The following is a 20624-nucleotide window of genomic DNA, read 5'->3' as shown; positions in this document are numbered from 1 at the left end:
TAGCCCCAGACTATATAAGGAGAACCGGTGGCTCCTGTCTTGACTCGGTGTCATGTGGTTGATTTAGTAATGCAGACCCAGGGAGAAGGTCAAGTCCTCTGACTCCTAACCCAAAATTCTTTCTACAGTCAAGCTGAAGAGTGTTAGGTCGAAGTGTTTAAAGCAATGGCTGTCAACTGCAGGACAGGAGGTCAGTGAGGAATTGGAGACCACGTTAGCATCACCTGTGAGGCTTTTTTCTAGTAAATACGCCCACCCACCCCAGAACCTCTGAACACTGTTGAACAGCCCCACAGGGTCTAACAACCCACTCCCATTTCCAGAACTGAGATCCACTTGAAAAATCTGTAGAAGAGCCGCTGAAACTGATTATTTTAATGGCATGACTTTGTGCCTTCGCTCAGAGCCCGTCAAATTTAAATGTGCATATGAATCCCTTGGGAATCTTGCAGAAACAGATTCTGATTCAAGCAGGCCCAGGATAGGACCTGAGATTCTGCATTTCCAGTCAGCTCCCAGGTGATCCTGCTGGTTCAAGGATCACATTTTGACAAGGCCTTATGTAGCCCTCCTGCTAGGACCGAGGAGCGACTCTATACAGAGACCAGAATGTGTCGGTGTGATGGTAGGGAATGACCACATCAGACGGCTGTAACAGCAGGACCTTCTCCCCAGTAAACACCTCCGCAGTTCCTAGAAAGTACAGATGTTGCTTGAGCCCATCCACAGCATTCCACGATCGCTGCTGTCAAAACCAGCCAAACTGGATTCAAATAAAGGCCCTCGTTTGTGAGGCTCAGCTTCCTGCCATGAAGAACACGTGTCACTGTGCAAGGGAAGCATCAGGGCTGGCCCTGGGACCCCACAGCAGCCTGCCCCCAGGAGCAGATGTAAAGCGAACCATGCAAGGATTCGGCAGGCTTGGCTGGACGGGCTCTCCTCTAACAGTTCCTTCGGCAGAGCTGCTCCATTTCAGCGTGGCCTTCACGTGTCTTCTGTTTTCTGGCATTCTGTGATGTGGTCTTGATGATGCGGACCCTGAAAGTACTTTTCGGAAGAGGTTTACTGCAGAGATGCATTAAAAGGAAAAATAATAATTGCCTTATGGATTTTGGGTTTGGTTTTGTTGTTGTTGTTTGTTTTTGTTTTTTGGGTTTTGGTTTTTTGTGGGTTTTTTTGTTTTTGTTTTTGTTTTTGTTTTTCTGAAACTGCTGGGACACAGTCTTTAGGTATGGGGACAAGGATAGAAATAAATCTTTGCATTTCTCTATTCCTGGTGATTGATGAGCTGATGAGGCCAATGAGGTGTCCAAGGAACAAAGCCAGGTTTCAGTGGCACTTTAAATCTGGAAATTTAAAAGACTTCCTTGCAGAAATGGGAAGTCAGAGTGGGTGAGAAATAGTTCGACAAATGAGCATACTTTCAGGGAACAGCTAGTCTAAATGGGTGCCCCCACTAAGTCTTTGCCCGGTGTAATTTCAGAATGTACACTTAAGGTAAAATTTTATAAAAGAAAATAGCTCTGGCAAATAATAGTGTCTCATAATGTTTTCATGTACCAATAAACTGTTGTTTAACTCTGAGAGAAATTTTTCTATTTCTATTCCAAACCCTGAAGTGCTTATTGGAATTTTTTTTGATATGAAGAAATACTCTTTTCAAAGGAAGGGGTGATTTAAGGCACGGATCACTCTGAGTTTTCCACCCACGTGAGATACACAGAGACGTGTCAGGGCTGCTCTGCTCCTGGTAAGCTTAGTCATAAACATGGGGGGCTCCTAGACTCACCATCTTCAGAGAAGTGAGGTTGAGATTCTACCTCATAAATAATTTGGTGACGTACTTCCTTCTTGAACCCCTTTCCAGATTGCTACTGCAATAGAAACTTCTCTTGTCTTCAGTTGCTCTCCTTGTTTTTTTTTAATAATAATTTTGTATTATGATATGTTAGTCACCGTACAGTACATCCCCGGTTTTTGATGTAAAGTTCCATGATTCATTACTTGCGTACAACACCCAGTACACCATGCAATACGTGCCCTCCTTACTACCCATCACCAGCCTATCCCAATCCCCCACCCCTCTCCCCTCTGAAGCCCTCAGTTTGTTTCCCAGAGTCCATAGTCTCTCGTGGTTCATTCCCCCTTCTGTTTACCCCCCCTTCATTCTTCCCTTCCTTCTCCTACCCGATCTTCGGTTGCTCTCCTACCCCAATCAGCCCCACACACTGTAATTAGTGATCTCTCTAAAGTGCAAATCTGAGCATTCTGTTCCCCTGCTTAAATTTTTGTTGGTTGGTTGGTTGGTTTTGTTTTTACTCCTTACTCCAATGTCCTCAAGCTTTAGTAAGCTTCAGAAGCACCTGGAGGACTTGCTAAAACACAGATTTTTGGACCTTTCCCCAGAGTTTCTGATTCAGTAGGTATGGAGTGGGGCCTGAGAATTTGCAATTCTAACAAGTCATCACAAAATGCTGATGCTACTGGTCTGGGACCGCACTTGGAGGAAAACTGGCCTTTGGGGGAGGCCCACCAAACTCTTCATCAGCGCATCGAGTGCCCTTCAGAATTTGTCCATTCCATAACTTCCGAGAAGCACCCACCCCTGCTCATCTGTATGCCTCCACCTGCATCCAATCACACTATACCACTCAGTTCCCTGAAATCAGCATTATGGGAAGGTTGTGCAAGTAGCACACTGCACAAATGATGGAGCCATCATTCACATGATCTCTTTATTGGTACCCTCTGCAGCTGACAAGTGCACAAGCCTACACCCTTACACACAGCAGTCCTGAAATCGCCATGGACTCCTCCAAGCCATGCCTCCTTATAGATGTCCCCAGCCATACAAAATCACTTGAAATTTTCTGAGCAAGCCATATGTTTTGGGCTTCAAAACATTTGCCCACCTAGTCCTCCTGGCCTGTAATACCCTTATCCCCTTTCCTGCGTGGCAACTTCTACTCGTCCTTTAAGATCTCCCTCTCAAAGAGAAGATTTATAATTAGAATTGTCCTTAGAACTGGGTTGCACAGTCAGTTAAGCATCTGACTCTTGGTTTTGGCTCAGGTCATGATCTCGATGTCGTGAGATCGAGCCCTGCATCCGGCTCAGTACTGAGCATGGAATCTGCTTCAGATTCTTCCCCCCTCCATCTCCCTCCCCGTCTGCTCACTTATGTGCTCTTTCTCTCTCTCTAGAATAAATAAATAAAATCTTTTAAAAAATTGTCCTTAGGGCAAAAAAAAAAATAATTTTTCCAACAGGAAAAGGAAGAATGATATAGAATCTGGATACAACTGTAAATACTCTAGTGTCCAAAACACTCTAAGTGTTCAATCTGTTTTTTCTCCCTCAGGTTTTCATGAATTATTTTTTCAAAGAACTAGCAAGTTGATAAGAAGGAAAAACTGGAGGGAGGCTTATTTCCATTTATTTTTTTCTTGTCTACACATCTCTAAGATGTGTATTTATTTATATGGATATGGTGTTTTAACAAATTACATTTGTAAATAAACATTTTAAATGGAATGTATAGCATTCTTAAGTTTGCCCTTTTATGATGTTTTTACTTCTTTTCTGTGATGCTTGACTTTTGATTGCATGAAATAGTGATGTGTGTGCATGTGTTTCTATGTATGTATATGTGCGTGTTTGTGTGTATGTATATGTGTGTATTTTTTTAAATTGAGGTATAATTGATGTTTAGCAGTCTATTAGTTTCAGGTGTAAAACATAATGATTCGATATTTGTATATGCTGTGAAATGATCACCACGGTAAGTCTGCTTAACATCTGTCACCACACGTCGTTACAAAAATACATTTTTCTTGTGATGAGGACTTGCACGATTTCCTCCCTTAGCAACTATGCCATATAACAAGTGTGCCACACAGTGTCATGGGCTATAGTCACCCTGCTGTCCATTACATTTGCACGACTTATTTTCTAACTGGGCATCTGTACCTTTTGACAACCTTCACCCATTTCTTCTCCTCTCACAACTACCAGTCTGTTCTCTGTGTCTGTGAGGGTTTTATTGGTTTCGCTTTTGCTTTAGATTCCACATACAAGTGAGGCCGGACGACATTTGTCTTTCTTTTCTTTTTTTTTTTTTTTTTAAGATTTTATTTATCTATTTGGCAGAGAGAGACAGCCAGCAAGAGAGGGAACACAAGCAGGGGGAGTGGGAGAGGAAGAAGCAGGCTCCCAGTGGAGGAGCCTGATATGGGGCTCGAACCCAGAACGCCAGGATCACGCCCTGAGCCGAAAGCAGATGCTTAACCACTGCGCTACCCAGGCGCCCCGACATTTGTCTTTCTTGTATATGTTTTTTCATGGATAACCTACATGATTAATTCTTCTCAGTGGTTTCACATTTTATTGCATGAATCTACCCTGATCTATGCATGGAACTATCACTTCATTGGTTGAATTACCTGCAAATTCCACATCTGACTCAACTACAACAACAAAAAAGTGACACAGAATAAATACAGTACTTTTCTTTAAGAAACTGTATCCTTCTGTGAAGGTGAAGTCCAAAGCTAATACATAGTCTCAAGCAGGCTTCTTAAGGAATAAGGTTAAAAAGGAAAACAGCAGTCTACTCAGCATAATGAAAAAAGAAAGGATTAATAAAAAGGATAGCTTAAACCTAGGAAAGGGTTATGTTGCTGAACTTGTAAAGCTGGTCCGTTATCATAAAATGGTCAATTTGTAATATGAATTTCTATTGTTAAAAAAATTCTCTTGCTGGTTAAAGCTTTTAGGTTGACTTTGGGCCCCATGGAAGTGGTAGAATGTGGCTAAGAACCTGTCTGATTCTTCTTTGTGCTCTGTGTCAGGCATTATAAGAAATTCTATGCAAAATAGGTATTTGGTGCCTTCCAAAATTCTAAAACCTTGCTTGAGAAACAAAATTATCGCCTGTGAAATTGTCAAATGATTAAGAAGTTTGTACGGTTTTATGGGTGTAACCAAACCTGATCAAAACCCTGGCCGGCCTAAGCTGGAAGGGGGCAGCTTACTGGCAAGCAGTGTTCTAAGGCAGACGCAGAGCCCCTCACAATTTGAGTGAGTCACTCCTCCTTCTGGAGCACTGCCCTTTATGTGACGCCACGCCAGCAACTCCTAATCTCTCGGTTCAAACTTCAGGTTTCCAGGAGCAAGAATATCTGATCGGGCCAGCTAGAGCAATGGATTAACTTACCAAGGAAGTAAGGTTGCCAGGTCAAATATGGAAGGCCTAGTGAATTTCATATAAACAATATATTTTTTTAGTGCAGGTATTCCCGTACAAACGTTTGATTCAAATATAACAGCATCTTGCTTTCTATTTCTTAAATCTGCCAATCCTGTGGGTAGGCAGCTTTCTGAGTACAAGCAAGGCTGCCAAGGAGACTGTGTGAGGTCAAGTAACTGCAAGAAGTGTCCATTACACCTTCTGTGTATTGATAAACCCAGAAAATAAATGCTACAAAGCATTCAGAAGAGAGAGGCCACTGTAGTCTGGAGTGCCAGGGAGGGCTTCCCAGAGAAGTGGCAGGATTCGGGCAGATGGAGGATAGTGGGGCGTGGTAGTGCCTGATGGGATGAAGGCGGATGACATGCCCAGGAAGCATATATATCTCATATATGCGTAGATCAGATAGATAGATGATAGATAGATAGATGATAGATAGATAGATGATAGATAGATAGATGATAGATAGATAGATGATAGATAGATAGATGATAGATAGATAGATGATAGATAGATAGATGATAGATAGATAGATGATAGATAGATAGATGATAGATAGATAGATGATAGATAGATAGATGATAGATAGATAGATGATAGATAGGTATGTATGTTTCTCTCTACAGACAGAGAGAGTGAAACTGTAGATATAGACAGATATAGATCCATAGTGAAACATACAGAGTGTTCTAGGATTTACTTTTTACAGCCTAGATATAAGTTAAATGAAATTCTGTTCAAAGGATAAACTCCACCTGTTTTCTTCTTGTCTCCCTCCCCCCAGATCTGTCATTCCCAGACTAAATAGAAGAGTCTACACATTTCTGTTGTGCTTTCTTGGGGAAGGCAGGGAGGCTCCGCAGTGTACAAAACAGGAGAGCTGTGCTCACTACCCTTGAGGGGCTAGTAGGGGCAGTGACGTGCGTCTTCTGCCAGGCTTGGCCAGTCTCCATCTTCACTCTCTGACTCCTGAAGACTTGTAAGAACAAATGACCTAAAGAGAGGTTACCCAATCACTGGAGTGTGTGTGAGATGAAAGGTATCCCCATCTCACTGTTGTTCCTTTCTTTGAAGAGTTACTGTGAAGAATAATTAAAGTTTCCCTCACTAGCCTTTTACCTAATAACTTGCTTCCTAACATCTAACCTTTTAAAATACAGAAATACATCATGGGTAGTGAAACAAAGCTTGTACCAGGAGATACCAAGAAACTATCAAATCAGTATCTTTAATCGTAAGATAACCGAAAACTCTTCTCTCAAAGAAGTGGTTTTGTATGTGAGAATAAAAAACTGAAAGAAGAATTGGATAGTATGTGGAACTAGATGGTTTCTCACACCTTACCCCAGATGAAAGGCATTCTGCAGGTGGACAGCTGACCTCAGCTTGGGCATGGAAGACTAAGTGTTTTCAAACGCCTCATTCTACAGTGTCCAAATGCGGGTGGGGGAAGATTGAATTCCTGGGTCCCTGTTACCACGGGGCCAAAATAATTGACAAACGCCCGAACCTTTTGGCAATGTTCCTTCTTTGCAATGTGTCATGTGGTGTTAGCACGGAAGGGCTTCATGCTTCATTGTGTGCGAATCAGCTGAGGGTACTTAAGGTACTTGTACTTAAGGTACTTGTCCTGGGAGGGCCAAGGGAACATTTTGAAGGAGAAAGAACTAGTAGTCAACTAAGGGACTCCAGCATAGAGGAGAGGACTATGTGTTCTAGGAATATGAAAGCTAGACCAGCAAACTTAGATCAAAGAGCGAAGGATTTCCTTTCTGGTTTGCTGTGGTTGATAGCATCCTGAGAAATAGCTAGAAAGAGCAGATCAGTGGATGAAAGTCATGATATTCCAGCGAACTTCTAGCCTCTTCCCTCGACAACTGGTTTAAAGTTTGGCTTATATGCTCATGCTTTGTCCTTTTTGTGAAAGTGGAAAATTCTTTGTGCTCCTAATAATGTTTGTCACAGGGCTTTTCCTTGCTGTCAATTTAAATAAGCTGGTTCTCTCCTGAAAATTCTCATCATCACGTTCTCCATGCTGTTTTCTATTGCTGACCAGGTTTTTTTTGCTTGTTTGTTTAATGTGTTATATCCCGATAGGAAGAGAAAGCAGGAATGCTATGTAGTTAAGAGCTTGTAACTTTCACCTTTCAGCATACATTTGTGAAGGTAGGAAGGAGAGGTTAGGGAAGAGAGGGGAGAGAGAATATACCTGCAATGACCCTCGGTGCAAGGCACAGAAGTTTCCATGTGTTTTCGTGGAGTGTGGAATGTCAGTGACTTTAAAGCAGATATGAAATTGTATCTAAATGGGGGATAAACAGTCTAAGTATTTTTTATTTCCTCTTGATGCTGGCCGAAGGCTTTGTCCAGACACATCTCCAGCATTTCTATCCCCCTTTACATTTTATGGGATGCTTCATGTGAACGATCTAGTTTGATCCTTAACAACCCTGTGAGGCATGCGAGGCAAATGTGGGGCACCTCATTTTGCCAATAAGGGAACCGAAGCTCAGAGAGGGAACTGGCTTGTCTAAGTAGCCCGCAGAGGTAGAAGCATATGTTTTCATTCCCTGTCCTGTGTTCTTTCCACCACAGAACCCCCATTAATACCATTATACCCCTTCAGAGGCTATAACATCAACAAATTGGTACAATTGAGGCAAGTCTCCAACCGCCTTACTTCCTCTCACAAACAGATATCTAGGCAACCGACCTTTGGTACCTATTACTGCAAGTGCGAGGAGTCCCCCTCTTAACTCCATGTGATCCTGTGAATTTCTGTGTTTATGTGAAGAATTAAAATCATGACCCAGGTGATTTAAAGGAAAGTTTTATCCAGAAAGACAGTCTATTCCCAGTAACTAAATGCTTGGAACATAACAGTGCAATAGCTTTCAAAGTCTTCTCATTTGACTTTTCATTTCCTCAGCAACAAAAGTGTTTTGGCCATTCAGCCACACGACAGGATCCGTTGTGACTTGTCCTCGGTTTGGTTTGCAGACATGACTGGAATTAGCAAAATGTGGTGGTTTAGAAAGAGAATCATCACATGCGAGAGGTGAAAGGGACTGTGGAGATGATCTAATGCAAATCTCCAGGGGAGCTAGCCAATCTCACCCAGATAATTGTTTGCAGTTCCTCCATGTCCGCTTCATTTGCCATGTGCAAGCCAAAGTCCGCTTGCTAGAGCTGAGAGAGACAGTTGGTAGAGGTGATGGGAATTAAAAATCTAACTTGTGCATAGTTAGGATCAAAGAGGCAATGCCTAAATGCGGTAGGATTTGCTGTACTCAAAAATATCCATGTTTAGAAGTATTTCCTGTAGTTTAGTGCAAAATATCACATTTATTATATTTATTTTGTTTTAAAACTCTACAATAAAACAATAAACTCCCATTTGGCTTATTGTCCTACACATCATCTTTGGTATATATTGAATAATTTGTCTACAGCACTGTCTTTCTGGGAGAACTCCAAGCTTCACAGATATTTAAAATAAGCCATTTCTCTAAACTGAAAGCAAGTGGATTTTGACAGATTAAATTTGAACTTGAGACAGAAAATAATGCACTTCAGTACCTATGGTTTCTATAACACAAATATAGGGTTGCTAAGAGCTTGAGTGTTTGGTTTTTTCCTGTAGTTATTCTTTTCCTTCAAAAATGTACTCCAAAAATGTACTCCTGGGTGGCGCGGTCGTTAAGCATCTGACTCTTGGTTCTGGCTCAGGTCATGATTTCAGGGTCATGACATTGAGCCCCACATCAGGCTCCATGCTCTGCGCAGAGTTTGCTTGGGACTCTTTCTCCCCCTCCCTTTGCCCCACTCCCTCTCTCTCCAATTCAATAAATGAATCTTTGGGGGGTGGGGGAAAAAATGTACATCAGATCATATTGTGCCTGGGCTGAATTTCCAGGTATAAAATGTAGCTGTATGTGTTAAGTTGCGGTTGACTGTAGACTGCATTAGTACTATACAGTGTTTCATTATTTCCCAAAATTAGCTACCCAAGTTAAATGACCTACAGTTTAGCTGTGATTATGGAGTCAAGGAAAACTGAAGGCCCACCTTGGACCATCCACTTCTGTTCTTTGTCCAAAAGGGTTGGGAGATAATGGAATGGTGTCATTTGTATTTCTACTTCTCTCCTTGCTCTTTGAAGTGATAAGCATCAGGAAGATGCATCCAAAACGGGCAGGTGAACAGATAAGATATGGAAAATCTAGAATATGGATTGTCAGAACAAGAATGAGGGCAGCAATGCCAGCACTTAAAATGCCCACTGGATATAATATACCTGTTATATCACAGCATGACCTTCTAGAAAGCAGAGGGACCTGGTTACTCATGGTAAGAGCATAAGAATGGATGGCACCTGACCAATGCTTCCTAAGGAATATTGTAGTGGCAGAATTTTGTCGGTGTCACCCTGCCATTGGCCTCTGTGGGTGAAGATTCAAGATGAGCTTTCCCAGCTTGCCCTTAGTAAATCCTCTGAATCCATTATCCACGGATTTATCTAAACCTTCGGGGAGGCTTTCTAACTTTAGCTTCCACAATCTCTTAGAATAGGATGAAGAGAACCTTTTTTCTACGGTGATTCATTGATCCACGATTTGCAAGGAAATTCTGAAGTATACTCAAGTAAAAACTACTTACCTTAGTTTTGTTCAAGAAAAATATATAAAATACTAACAGTAAAATACCGTACTTTAAGTTAAGGAACCATAAATCTTTAGTCAGTATCTGCAGCACACTCTGAAATACATTATACTGCAACTTCACTTAATAGAGATTTGAAAGGAAAGATAGAAGCTGAAAGAACAGGAACGAAATACAATGAAAGGTATAGGAGGCATACGAGGAGAAAGGGTCAGGAGAGTAACCCAGAAGAAGAGACACTTACAAGAGTAAAGAGAGGAAAATGGAAGGAGAAAGAACAGAAGACTCTCGTTTACAAGTCCTGCTGTCAGTTAGAAGCAAACTAATTTCTTCATGATCTCAGGTTCACTGGGCTGTGGGATCTCAAGCTGCTTAATCATTGTCCTTTGAAACGTTTACTGGATGCTACATTTTTAAATTAAATAGTCACTGTCAGGGTATTTTTCAGAGCTACCTATAATAACTGAGACCAATGGCAGCTCCCGAGATCACTGACAAAGGTCAGACGAAGCCAAGCCAGACCTAATCTAGCTAAGAGAGGCTTCCTATTCACCAAGTATGGGTCCCAGATGCATAGTCTTTACTAAGCAAAAAAGTGCTTCCTCCCCTGGCTCTCAAACCTTCATGCTTGGTCTTATAAATCTCCGCCTTATAAAGAAATCCCTACTTGGGCTGCCTATATGGTGAATGTCTTCACAGATTTCCCACATACCTGTTCTTGGCCTTTGTCTTTCCAGACTGGAGTCCTGTTCATTTCAGCCTCTTAATAATGCGAGTGCCTTTCATTTATTTGGCAATATTTGTGTGTCATGTAATCTTCACAACAACCGGGAAACAGCTATGACCATTGTCTTTGTTTTACAGATTTGTAAACTGAGACAATGAGAGGTTAAAAACGTGCCCAAGGTCACATAGGAAGCGATAAAGCCAGGCTCAGAGCTCAGACTGACGAAAATCCCGTCATCCCATCTTCTCAGTTCTCCCTGAGCTTTTCGTCTTTCCTGCCACATCTGACATCGTGCTTTTTCCTCCACCTAAAATGTCTGCCCTGCACCAAAATCATCGTGGTTGGTCAACAAGATCTTCTTTATGAAACCTTTCTTGACCGAATGAAGTTAGCTCTGATCTTCCTTTCCCCCATGATGCTGGCCAGAAGTCCCCACATCCCAGGATGAAGGCTCTCCTGATTTGGTTCTGCCGTCAGTGCTTACCACATGAATGGTATTGGTCATACGGGAAGCATTGTTGCACTGAATGCTGTATTCTCTCTCGTGTGTAGGTCGGCATTTGTGGTTTTAGTTGTAGAATAAAACTTCTAGAAGCCATGAATTCTGTCTAGCATATGTGGCATGTCAGGCGATTCACTTAAAGAAACACAAACCAGGTGGCTTAGAGGGAAAAATAGCAAAACTAAGAGAAGCGAGATTGCTCCCCAAAGCGATTCCAAAGGATGGTTACTCACACAAGAACAAAGGTAGGGGTGGGGAATGGATTATTTTGGTCAAATTGCTTAGGCCCTGGAATTTAAATGGGTACTACATTGGGCTTCTAAGTGAGATGAACTCATAAAAAGTGAATGTGTTTGCATTAGTTAGAGAATGTTAGGCTATAAAGTTACCTTCCTGGAATATCTTTGAGCAATTCGTATCATTGAAAGACCAGTGAATCCAAATGTTTCCCAGCTGCCTACGCAACAAAGAGCATTTGCTAACTTGGACTCCCTTCTCTTTTCCAGATCTTGGCCATCGTGTCCATCCTGTTCATCGTGCTCTCCACCATCGCCCTGTCTCTCAACACGCTGCCAGAGCTGCAGGCGGTGGATGAATTTGGACAACCCAACGACAACCCCCAGTTGGCCCATGTGGAGGCTGTGTGTATTGCTTGGTTTACCATGGAGTACCTCTTACGCTTCCTATCCTCACCAAATAAGTGGAAGTTCTTTAAAGGCCCACTGAATGTCATTGATTTGCTGGCCATCTTGCCCTATTACGTCACCATCTTCCTCACGGAGTCCAACAAGAGCGTGCTGCAGTTCCAGAACGTGAGGCGCGTGGTTCAGATCTTCCGAATCATGCGCATCCTCAGGATCCTGAAACTCGCCAGACACTCCACAGGCCTGCAGTCTCTGGGGTTCACCCTCAGACGGAGTTACAACGAACTGGGCTTACTGATCTTATTCTTGGCCATGGGGATAATGATATTTTCCAGCCTGGTATTTTTTGCTGAGAAGGATGAAGATGCTACCAAGTTCACCAGTATCCCCGCGTCGTTTTGGTGGGCCACCATCACCATGACCACCGTGGGCTATGGTGACATTTACCCGAAAACGTTATTAGGGAAAATAGTGGGAGGCCTCTGCTGTATTGCCGGGGTTCTGGTTATTGCTCTTCCCATCCCAATCATCGTGAATAATTTTTCTGAGTTTTACAAGGAGCAGAAACGCCAGGAGAAGGCAATTAAAAGGAGAGAGGCTCTTGAGCGGGCCAAGAGGAACGGAAGCATCGTTTCTATGAACTTGAAAGATGCCTTTGCCCGAAGCATGGAACTGATCGACGTGGCCGTGGAGAAGGCAGGAGAGTCAGCCAGTACCAAGGACTCGGCGGATGATAATCACCTGTCCCCAAGCCGCTGGAAATGGGCCAGGAAAGCGCTGTCGGAAACGAGCTCCAACAAATCTTTCGAGAACAAGTACCAGGAGGTCAGCCAAAAAGACTCCCACGAGCAGCTGAACAACACCTCCTCCTCCAGCCCGCAGCACCTGAGTGCCCAGAAGCTGGAGATGCTGTACAACGAAATCACCAAGACCCAGCCTCACGCTCACCCGAACCCCGACGGCCAGGAGCAGCCCGAGAGGCCATCTGCGTACGAAGAGGAGATAGAAATGGCCGAAGTGGTCTGCCCGCAGGAGCAGCTGGCCGTGGCGCAGACCGAGGTCATCGTGGACATGAAGAGCACCTCCAGCATAGACAGCTTCACCAGCTGTGCCACCGACTTCACGGAGACCGAGAGGTCGCCCCTGCCGCCGCTGTCCGCCTCCCACCTGCAAATGAAGTTCCCACCCGACCTCATGGCGACGGAAGAGCACCAAAGAGCCAGGGGGCCCCCATTTCTAACACTAAGCAGAGAGAAAGGGCCCGGGGCCAGGGATGCCATCCTGGAATACGCTCCAGTCGACATAACTGTGAGCCTCGAGGCCGGCGCGTCCCAAAGTGGGCTCCACGGCCCTTTGCAGTTGGACAGCACCTCCGAGAGCCCTAAGAGTTCGCTGAAAGGCAGCAACCCCCTGAAATCCAGATCGCTCAAAGTGAACTTTAAGGAAAACAGAGGCAGCGCCCCCCAGACCCCGCCCAGCACAGCCAGGCCCCTGCCGGTCACGACGGCTGACTTTTCACTCACCACCCCGCAGCTCATCAGCACCATCCTCCTCGAAGAAACCCCCTCCCAGGGAGACAGACCCTTGCTGGGTGCCGAGGTAGCCGCACACTGTCAGGGACCTTCCAAAGGGCTGACCCCTCGGTTTCCCAAGCAGAAACTCTTTCCTTTCTCGTCAAGAGAGAGGAGGAGCTTCACCGAAATAGACACTGGCGAAGATGATGACTTCCTCGAGCTCCAGGGGCCCAGGCAGGACAAGCAGGCTGACTCCAGCCCAAACTGCTTTTCAGATAAACCTAGTAGTGATGGAAGAGACCCTTTGAGAGAAGAGGCCTGTGTGGGCTCTTCCTCCCCCCAGGACACAAGTCACAACTGTAGGCAGGACATTTACCATGCTGTGGCAGAAGTAAAAAAGGACAATAGTCAAGAAGGGTGCAAGATGGAAAACCACTTGTTTGCCCCAGAAATTCATTCTAACCCGGGAGACACAGGTTATTGTCCCACACGTGAAACCAGCATGTGACTAGTTACAAAAGCAATAATAATAATAATAATTAATAATAATAATAAAACTTGTTTCTTAAAAATGCGGTAATAATGCCTGTGAACTAAAAACACGGGAGGCCCCCCCCACAAAAAAAGTGCATAAAATGTTATTTTTGCATGGCATGAGCAGTTTAGTTTAAGTACTGTTTAAATAAAGTCAAGACTGCATTTTGTAACAAACAAAAGTGACTGAGGAACAGTGAACAAATAAAGAGAGCTCTATTAGGAACCAGTATTCTGCAATGTCTGACATTTTTGATCCTTTCATTTCAAATTATAGACAGATTTTCAACTTTTAACTTTTCTGTTACAATGAATTTTAGAATTTGCACATGAAAGGATGAAATGTCATTGCATGCATTCGTAATTATGAGGACCAAGGTGCTTTGAGCTTGCAAAATGCCTGACTTTGTAAATAATGGGATCCAGGATGCAAAATTGTCAAGAACATATGGAAACAAGTTTCTGAGACACAGACACCTTCCTTCACAGCTACTGCCTGGAGGAGCTGTACAGACTTCTTGTTGCAAAATTGCAACCTCTTCTTAAACCATCTCACATATCTTGCTTTGGGTTATAAAGCTCTTAAAAGTACATTTGTTTAAAGGAATACAGTATTTTTATTGCGATATAGTTCATAGGGTACATTTTTCTTTTGTGTTTCTGCTTACTTGTGGCACTTGTGGTTTTATTTATAAGTCATGCAAATAGGCAAGATTTAATGACCAGATATCGACAAATTTGGAATTGAAGCTTGAAATTTTGCCAATTACATATCCAATTTTGCCACAGCCTAAAACCCTGAAAATATGTCCAAGGTTATATCATACAACTAAACTTTTTTTTTTAATGTCTCTCCACATTTGGAAATCGGGTTTTTTGTTTCTTGGTTTTTAAGTTGTGTGTTCACCATCGAAAGATGACGGTATTTTCCACTTGAAGCCAACATAAACTTTGCTATCTAAAGAATGCAGATATGCCAGAACGGAAATTCCAAAAAGTGACTTTTGACAAACTGAAAGCAAAGCTATTTAAGTGAGACCGCCACCCCTCACATAGTTGGGTTCAGAAATGAGTTACCATGAAAAGAGTTCTCGGCAGGTAAGGGGTCGCCCCATAGTTCCCAGTGGGGGGAGGGAACACCGCAACTCGAAGAGCGCTACGGAGGCTGGTGGGCACCTGCCGCCAACAGCAGCAACTAGAAACACTCACTCACGTTCCCAGCTCCCCAAGCTTCATCAGGAATACCCTTGTTGAAAGCCACTTCCAGCATTTTCGACTGAAAACACTGAAATCCAGAGGAGTTAAGATACATACTGGTGGTTACCCTGTTGGTGAAGTCCGTGCTAAGAACCCAGGTTGGTTGAGTCCATTTTGCTTCGCAGGAAATGAAGGCTCTCTTTCCAGATCCGCAGCTACCAGATGCGTGATTCTGGTTAAGCCTTGAAAACCTCTTAGTCTCAGTTTTACCCCAATAAACCCAAGAGAGAATTATTTCTCAGGTCCCTTAAGACTTCAAGTTAATACGATTCCTTGGTCTCTCAGGAATGTCCAAGTTTTGCCTCAGCGTAATGCATTTTGTACGTGTGTGTGCCCGTGCGTGTGTGTATGTGAGAGTGTGTGTGTGTGTGTGTGTGTGTGTGGTTCATAGAAAGAGTTGGGAAAATTCCGGACCAAATTTAAAGCGCAACTTTTGTTTAAAGAAAAAACAAATTCTAAAGTGTATTCTATTTTTTAAAATACGATCAAAACACTGGCAAAAGACAACCCAAATGTTTAGAATTTAAGGCTTTAGGAATGACATTTATTAACAGAATCTGGTCATTATATCTCAGATAAGAAAACAAGTTTTGATCTTAGTTGAAATCCAAGCATCCCTACTGCTAAAAACAATTTTAAATGTTTCTCTTTCACTGTGCTTAGAATTCCTTAATGGGTTTCATGTTTGTCTCAAGACATAACCTTGAAGGGTTTATGGTCATTAGCCGTTGATATTTGCAGTCCTCATACTTATTTCAGTGTCTGAAATGAATTGTTGGTCTGTTTTTGTAAATCTAGAGTGTTCAAATTTTCTACATGTAGTTTTTCAAGTCAAACAGGTATATCTGCTGTTAGATGAATAGCAAATAAGTTATGAAAATCATTTTCCTTACACACTCTTACAAAGCAATTATTTTCTAATGTCTCTGTATTGTTGAATCTCAGTTTTTTTCTTTTATCTGTCTGCACAGGTGGGTTTGTCTTATTGCCCTGATAGTTCACTAATGCCCACTTTCATGTGTCTATTAGAACCCTGCTCCAGAACGCTTAATCTTAGAAATCTTGCCTAGATAAGGAATCTAGACATTCCACCCTGGAATCATTTTCCCTGAAAACTTTTTTCCTTTTAATATTTTTTAAGTTTCAAAGAATTTTCAAGAACATCTTATGGGAAGCTTAAGCTTCCATTCTTCTTAACCCCTCTGAGCCAAAAGTCTTCAGCTAGGAGAAAAATAAAATGCTCCTCTTAAAAAAAAAAAAAAAAAAAACTGACTTTGTTGTTTCCCAGGGAGGCAGTTTGGGAACCAAGGGCTCCCAGAATGCACTTCTGCAGCACTTCCTAGACCTTTTCAATGAACTGCAGCTGACGCAGAGAATGAACGTGTGTATGCCTGAAATGGTCTGCAAATATACCAAGCACAGAATTCTTTTGAAGTCTTATTTTTACATTAAAAATTCATGTAAATGCTGCATTTTATTCCATATGTTTCAATATAAAAGAACTGATGTTTTATATTGCTTATCGACTAGTAAAATTGATACTCTTATAACTTCATATACCTCTTTTGTACCCCTTGGAAAGTATGTCCCTAGTTTAAGAAGCACTGCATGGATGATGGGAACATAGACTGGTTCCTTCAGGCACGCTGGAGGTTTCTGCTACGGGGAGTGGGTACTCACCGGGAGCTAGCTCAGTGACCCAGGGACAAACGTCAGTGAGTAGAGAATATTTGAATGAACTCAGAATCACACGATCTCAAGAATGGTCCATTTGATTCTCCTAGCTATCTTAACAACCAGCGCAAACGGCCACAAGATCATCTTAGCTCAAAGACTGAGATCAATCATGAAAGTCTGAAAATGGATACATGGATAAATGTCTTGGATCACAAATACAAGAGTGACATCAGTCAGTGAGGCCCTGGAGTTGATCTAGTTTGTCTCTAAATATTTCCACTAGAAATTTCTCCACTCTGGCAAAACCAGCTGCTGGGAAGCAAGCAATTAGATCAAGCGTTATCCTGATATGACTAGATCTGGTAACAAGGAGAGTATATGCCAAGTATCTGTTCCCATTAATTTCTTGTCAAAACAGTCTCATTCTCATGCAGACACAGGCTGGGGAAAGCCACCAACTCAACTATTTTCTCTTGGAATTTGAATAGGGAAAAAAAAGCCTTATGGATGTAGAGTATTTCTTCTTGAACTTAATCCTCACAGCAGCCTTCTGAACTAGGTAGTATTTATCAGTAAAGGACCAGAGAGGTTATGCATTTTGTTCAAATTGACACAGGTCACTGGCGAATAGTAGAACCTGGCTTCATCCGTGTCGTCTGGCGTCAAGTCCGTCATTCCAACGTACCAGAGTATGTTTCGTTAGGTTTTTTTCCTATTCGTACCCGAAATTATGTTAAAAAAAAAAAAAAACCTGGAGGCGCATTTATAGCCATGCAGTTTGCTGAAAGTAGCAGTGAATCATGCCAAGTGGTAATGACTGAAGACAAATGACACTGACCATCTTCAATAGAAACGTTTGCCAATTTAGAATTCTGGTCGTAAGATCCACACCCTTGGGTGAAAGAAAAGAATTCATAGCTCATGATGTAACATGACATACATATCAGGCAGAGGGCTGAAGGAAGCCACCTGATTTTCTGAAACAAAAACAAGTAGAATTTTAGAACTACTTCTAGTCTAATTTCAAAAATTTTGTCGAACTGAATTTAATTGCCATTTCATTGTTCATTCATTCAGCAAATACTAGGTAAGCACCCCTGTATTACTCAATACTAGGTATTAAACCCCTAAGTACGAGGTGAGCACCTCTGTATTCCACAGAAGGCACCGTGCTTGGTGCTAGGGTACAGCCCTTGGCCTCGTGGAGCTTACTGCCTGGGCCATTTACAGCCAGCCTGAGGATCATTTGGGTTACTGAAAAATGTCTCTTCTGAGTATGGAAAAAAAATCACTCAATTATCAAACCAGGGAAGCAGATGACAAGAACAAGTGAAATGCTTTTCCAGCAAACTGTTTTTCTAAGAAATAGACAGATGGCATAAACGGAAGTCTGATATATAATTATTTTTGAGTCACAATTTAGATTTACATGAGATAACAAACTGTTAACCTGATTGAGTGAGGTTATGGGTTGTCTTTCCTCTTTATCTGACAAATCGTAAAATAATTTTTTAATTAGATATAATGCTTGTCAAAATAGCTAGTAATGGTCTGTCACTAATAACTACAGCAAGATTTAATACCAGTGGAAAAGTCTGTAACACATTTTCTATTTTAATAGTTTGATGACAGTTATGTGGTTAAAAACAAACCATTTTTATGGTTTGTCTTACTTCCCATTAACTACAGGCAACATTTTAGCTATATATCACTATTCTTTGTTTAGCCCTCTGAATTTCTAAATTGAAGATATTTAAAATTCTATTATATAGCTTGACTCAAGGGATTTATTCACCAGATCCATGTGACTTTGAAAATACATTAGATGTTTGTCCACTGCCACTGTCCTCACCCAAACAGAACTAAGAAAAGAAAAAAAAGAAAAAGAAAAAGAAGATGCTACAAAATCTAAGTAAAAAATGGAAATGCTCCAAGGCCCATCCCTAATAGGAAAAAGGAATGGCCCCAACTCCAAAAGCTTGGTTCTGTGTTATTGAAGTTAATGCTTACTGTAATGTAATGCTATCCTGCAATATAACGCTATCGGTTTCAATAACCATTTCTTCTACTTGCCTTTTTAAAAACAGCCTGAGTTAACTGCATAAATCCTTATTTACCATTACCATTAATGCATAATCCCTTCCTTCTTAAATCTCAAGGGGTTTTAATCTACAAAAATACCTATAAAGTGAGGTCGGGGAGATTCTCTTTAATAATAAGACAACCTAAGGCCAGCAAAAGATACAAGTACAAAAAAGAAGGAAGAAAAAGAAATGTGTGAGTAAATTAAACATGTTTTTTAAGCAGAGAAATGTATATTAGGTATGTGTATATGCTTTTATAAAATTTAGATTTACTATTGACATGAAATTCACAATTGAGACCATCATTCCAAGTTTAATCTCTCTCCTGAAGAAATTACTTCTTATGATTTAACCAGTACCAGATTGCTGTGATAAAATATTTCATTCGACTAACATTTATTGTCTACCATGGGCCAGAAATTAATTTATGCACAGTTTATCCCCTCCATTTTACAGTCTAGAAGAGATTTCATATTTAAAGAGATTATATTCCCAAGTGAAATCCAATTCCACAGTGTGAGCTGGAAATAGTATGGCGATACGTTTGAATTTGTAGTCTGAGAATTCCCATAACCCATTTTTATGTTCCCTCGGACTCGAATTACTTATTTCATTCCCTACTCTAGGATCTGAATGACCAGCATATGTGAATACACTTTCTACACATACATGTTTAAAATCACAGTAGCCGTCTGAAGCCTAGTGACAGTGTATCTCAATGGAGATAGTACCCTCTTCCACCAAAGGAAATGTGATTCTAGCAAAACTGATGTTGAAAATCATTGTTTTTATACTCCCATAACTGTTCTGTTTGATTTTTTTTTTTTAAACCTCAGCCCGCATGCTGTGATAGAAGCCATCGCAACCTGCTGGTCTGATGAAAATCTAATGCCAGTCCAAACAAGTAGCTCTCCCATCTGCAATGGGCAGTAATGGCAAACGATATGCCGAATGGTTTTTCTTTTAGTTATTTTTGTTTCATTTTAACCTAAAAAGGCTTTGAAATGGCATACCAAACAATAAAAATAGACTTTCAAAATCAAGATTCAGGGAAACAGACACAGAATCATGAAAACAGACCAGAGGTAGCCACGCAGTTCCAGAAAGGACGTCACGGGCTACCATCTGTTGTTGATTCTCCATATTGAGTGCCTTCTAGTGGTCGGTCTGAGAGCCAGTGGAATTCTCCATTTGCCCGGAAAGGAAGCGGTAATGAGGCCTTGAAAGAAAGTTTTCTACCATTTTACACCTTCCGTTACGCGTGCACGTAGCCAAAAATCACAACTACATCCTAGATGTTTTTGTCAGTGATCACTTCTCAGTTTTCTTTTTCTTATTCCAAAATATCTGATAAGACTGTTGCTACTTTCTGCACAGCACTTTCAGAATATAGCTACCTGCCGCCTCCAAATCAAAACAGAATCACAGGTTTGGCTAACTATTTAGCGGTGCCCTAGCGTGGACTCTGACGACACGGTAAATGCTACTTTGACCTTTCCACGATGAGCAGGAAGCTAGAGAGAACTCAAGAGTGGTTTTTGTTTTTAAGAATCATGAACCTGTGAAGATAAAGTCATTCGGTTGATTAACTCCAAAACCCACAGTCTCCATTCTTCCTGAAGTTTACAAATAGAACCCGAAATGCCCCTGACTTGACCCCAGTGAAAAAATAGATGGTTTCTAAACTCCCAAGAGACACCTGTGGGTGCTGGCCAGAAATTCTATTACAGCCAGATTTCTGCCATCTTTAAACCAAGATACTTCTAACATTCTTA

General features: G+C 41.8%; 1 protein-coding gene across 1 annotated transcript in view; it reads left to right on the top strand.

The window, feature by feature from the left end:
- KCNB2 (potassium voltage-gated channel subfamily B member 2) overlaps positions 1-20313 on the top strand; it is a 387449-nt gene extending 367136 nt beyond the window's left edge. The window contains exon 3 of the mRNA XM_087864817.1: positions 11646-20313. Coding sequence (XP_087720943.1) covers positions 11646-13805 — 2160 coding nt within the window. The 3' untranslated portion in view covers positions 13806-20313. The remainder of the gene's footprint in view (positions 1-11645) is intronic.
- The last annotated feature ends 311 nt before the right edge of the window (positions 20314-20624 follow it).

The sequence above is a fragment of the Ursus americanus genome, chromosome 9 (genome assembly GCF_024610735.1).
Source record: "Ursus americanus isolate L20-20 chromosome 9, mUrsAme1.1.p, whole genome shotgun sequence".
Classification (NCBI taxonomy): Eukaryota; Metazoa; Chordata; class Mammalia; order Carnivora; family Ursidae; genus Ursus; species Ursus americanus.
The sequence above is the reverse complement of the archived record's forward strand: the minus strand, read 5'-3'. Positions and strand labels throughout refer to the sequence as shown.